Source organism: Equus asinus, chromosome 17 (genome assembly GCF_041296235.1).
Source record: "Equus asinus isolate D_3611 breed Donkey chromosome 17, EquAss-T2T_v2, whole genome shotgun sequence".
In the NCBI taxonomy this organism is placed as follows: Eukaryota; Metazoa; Chordata; class Mammalia; order Perissodactyla; family Equidae; genus Equus; species Equus asinus.
In genome coordinates, this window is record NC_091806.1 from 33,501,480 (window position 1) to 33,505,117 (window position 3,638).

Here is a 3,638-nt window from a genome sequence, read left to right on the forward strand (position 1 = left end):
AATCAATTTCCATATTACTACTGGCAAAGGTTTAAAAATACATAGGCAGGAGGGATAATTACCCATTTGCAAAGCAGAAAAACTTGGAAATGCAAGATATGCTTCAAGCTCCCACATTTATTTTCAGAGAAAAAGGAAATTTCCTCCTCAGAATAAGAATGAGCCTCTGGAAGCCAGAAAGAACTCCCTGGGCGGACCTTCCCTGCCAAGCGAACCGCGATCCAAGTCAGCAGAACTCGGCCAAGAGCTTCCTTCCAGCCACAGGGAAAAAGCTACAAAGTGGAAACATTTTGTCCGCTCTCTCATGAGCATTAGCAAGCGCCGACAAGGCTTTCCCTATGCTTCATTTCTGAGAGTGAAAGGGGCACGACTGCTAATTGCCTGAGGATAAGAGGCAAAACCCAGGCCTACCCTCAGGCAAACCGGACCGTGGTCCCCCACCTAGAAGGCGTGAGTGGGACAGGGACGGGAGGAGCAAGACTTCCGACTATGCCTTTTTCTATAGTTCTCGTTTTTGAATCACGTAAAAGCTTTATGTATTTGAAGAAAAATTAACTCCAGAAGAACAATGTAAACCCTAAACTTAAGAAGAAGCAGAAACAAATGAACTTTGCAACTTCCAATAGAAGGCCCGATTTGGGCAGGAACACCAACGGGCACTACAACTGTTTATCAAATGTTGTGTGGTTATGTTACTTCACATTGCTTTAAAACCCATTATTCTAGCTATGTATTCTTAAGATAGGTTTATTCTAAGATCCAAAAGAACTACAAAGAAGCTCTAAAACTTCACTCAACAGGATGATTATAACAATATGATATTCAAAGGTTTAAACTATTTTATGTGTATCATAGGATAAAAAAATTAAGGCTAATATCATTAGAAATGAAAATTGTTAGTGTAAGACAAGAAATATAAAACAAGGGCCGGCCCCGGGGTCGAGTGGTTAAGTTCATGCACTCCGCTTCGGGGGCCCAGGGTTTCGCGGGTTTGGATCCTGGGAGCAGACATGGCACTGCTCGTCAGGCCACGCTGAGGCGGCGTCCCACGTGCCACAACTAGAAGGACCTGCAACTAAGATAGACAACTATGTATCGGGGGTTTGGGGGAGATCAAGCAGAAAAAAGAAAAAAGAAAAAAAGAAAGAAAGAAATTAAGGGGAAAAAACTAGGTTTAATTTGTAAAGGAAATACCAATATGAAATCCAGGTTTTTCTTTTTGTCAAGATTTTTCTCCAGCTCTGTCCCGAAAAGAACCTAGATGTGAACCTCTGTGACAGTGAGCACACCGAGCCCCCAGATACTGATTTCTAAACAGCCGTTCCCCATCAAAAGGAACCAGGGCTCCTCAGAGGAACGACTGCAGATCTGAGGCAGGAGAAACACAAAGTGGGTCTGCGACAAATTCTGTGTCAGGAAACAACGGAGCATTCAAAGACTAATAGGGCCCTGGCTAAAGGACACAGGAGCCCAGCTGAGGGGACAATCTGAGTATCCAAAGGAATAATGATGATAACTGACTGTGATACACTGAATAAATACAAATGCAAGGGGCCACAGCAACTGAGAGAGAGAAAGAGAACAGAAAGGGACGCTCCTTACTGAAGAGCAGCAGCTAATAAATGAAGGAGGATTGAGTCAGAAAAATCACCACTTCGCAACTTCCAATACAGGACCCGATTTGGGCAGGAACACCAGTGGGCACTACGACTACTAGAAGGCCCCAGCTGACCAGGAAGGTCGCTGGGAATGGGCTCCCTGTCTGTGGCCCTCCGCAGACGCCCGAGGAAGCTCCGGGAGAGTCCAGCGTGGTCTGCAGTCACAGCCAGGGCCCGCTGCCCCACCTCCAACCACAAGAACGGGCCCACCGGAAATCATGTCCCTCCCGAGGTGATGCCAAAACCAGGGGGAAGGAGGTGAGGCTGGGAGGCAAAAGCGAGAGATGTTAAACCCATGGAGTGGGAATTACACATTATTTATGCTTTAAATGGTATCTAAAAATAAATAGATGCTGGCATCTATTACTCTACTAACTTGCTCAGGAATAAAGGATGTAAACACTCTAAGTTGTTATGGTGAACATCCTTATGCCGAAAGTCCCCTCCAGAAAGCAACCATTTCCGGAGCAGAAGTAAAACTGCTCGGGCAGAATACCAGCACTTTTGAAGATCTTTATTCACAGGGCGAAACTGGTTCTCCAAAAGAGTTAGTTATCAAATTACTTAGCAGTCGTTAGCACGAAGAATTAGCAAGCAGAACACAGGGAGAGTAAAAAAGACCGCCTTCTCTGAGAACAGCATATTTACAAAGAAGTTTCCAGAAAACAACACATCTGCATCTGAGGAACTGCCCACAGCTTAGCGCGGTGGGTGCCAGACCACAGGGGGCCGGGGCGGGAGAGGCCCCGGGAGCCAACCGCTCCTCGAATCACCCTGACGGAAAAAACGGTCCAGCTCTTGCCAGTGGACCTCAGAGGCGGGCTCCGACAGGGCAGGTACACGCCTCAGGACCTGCAGACTGCAGGCTGAGGAAGAGGCGAAGCGGGCTCCCTGGTTTCTGAGCCCCTGGCCGGGAGGAAACCGCACTGTTCACAGGAGGAGGGACAGATGAGGGGAAAGGATGGTTTTGGCTGATGTTGAACTGAAGGAACCCAAAGACCGCCCAAACGGAGGTAGAGAGCGTGGTGCTGAGGCAGGTCTCTGCAAGACAGAGCAGAGGGCGTGGCTGAAAGTACAGGGATCACGGCCTCCCCAAGTCCGCCTGCACAGACACCCAGGACAAAACAGCCACGGCTGCAGCCACCGCACCGTCCACACATTTCACGTGCTCCAGCTGAACCCACACAGCCCTTTCGTCCTCTAGCTCTCCTTGCACAACTGAAACATACCTGGGTTATGCGCCCCTTACTACATCCTGACTCTTCGGCACCTAGAACAGTGCCAGCCCCGTAACAGGCACTCGGGAAGTATCTGAACACAGTGCTGTGCACGTGACAGGCGTACACACACAGCCGTTACACACCCGCCACTGAAACATTCTCTATCTCTGCAACATCATACACATGCACACTGCTCTGCGCTCTGTGGGGTGGGCGATGTGAAGGGGACTTTAATGCTGGCCCAAAGCACTAACTTCACAGCTCAACCCAGGCATCAGGAGTGCCTTCTTGGACCAACGGTTCCTACTCCCCATCCCTTCTTGCCTCCAGCTCAACCCATTCTCCACACAGCACCAGCGTCATAAAAACTCACCCAAATCACCTCAACCCCTCCCTGAGAAGCCACAATACCCTCGGGCCCTCAGAAGTCCTTAAAAACAAAACAAAAATCCCAGCTCTGCTGGGGAAGGCTCCACCTGACTCCCAACTCCCTGGTCCCCCTCACCTTGTTCGTCTTTTCCCTCCGCCTCCGGTCCAGGAACCTCCGCAACAGCTTCATGGCTTGACGCGGCCAAGTTGTTCCTTGCCCCTGGCCTTGGCCCCAGCAGGCCCAGCACCGGGAAAGCGCTCAGGCTGGCTCTGCTCAGCTTCAGATCTTGGCTCAAACGTGAGCCCTCCGAAAGGCCTTTGCTGGACCACGGTGTGCACGCAGGCGGCCTGCCCACACACCGGGTCGTGTCTTTCCTCTTAACTACTTCCT

General features: G+C 49.9%; 1 protein-coding gene across 7 annotated transcripts in view; it reads right to left on the reverse strand.

Annotated features, from left to right (window-relative positions):
- LOC123282347 (liprin-alpha-1-like) overlaps positions 1-3,522 on the reverse strand; it is an 80,880-nt gene extending 77,358 nt beyond the window's left edge. For all 7 annotated transcript variants that reach the window (XM_070487860.1, XM_070487858.1, XM_070487855.1 and 4 more), the window contains exon 1: positions 3,384-3,522. In XM_070487860.1, the coding sequence (XP_070343961.1) occupies positions 3,384-3,437 (54 nt within the window). In that variant the 5' untranslated portion in view covers positions 3,438-3,522. The remainder of the gene's footprint in view (positions 1-3,383) is intronic.
- Positions 3,523-3,638: the final 116 nt, after the last annotated feature.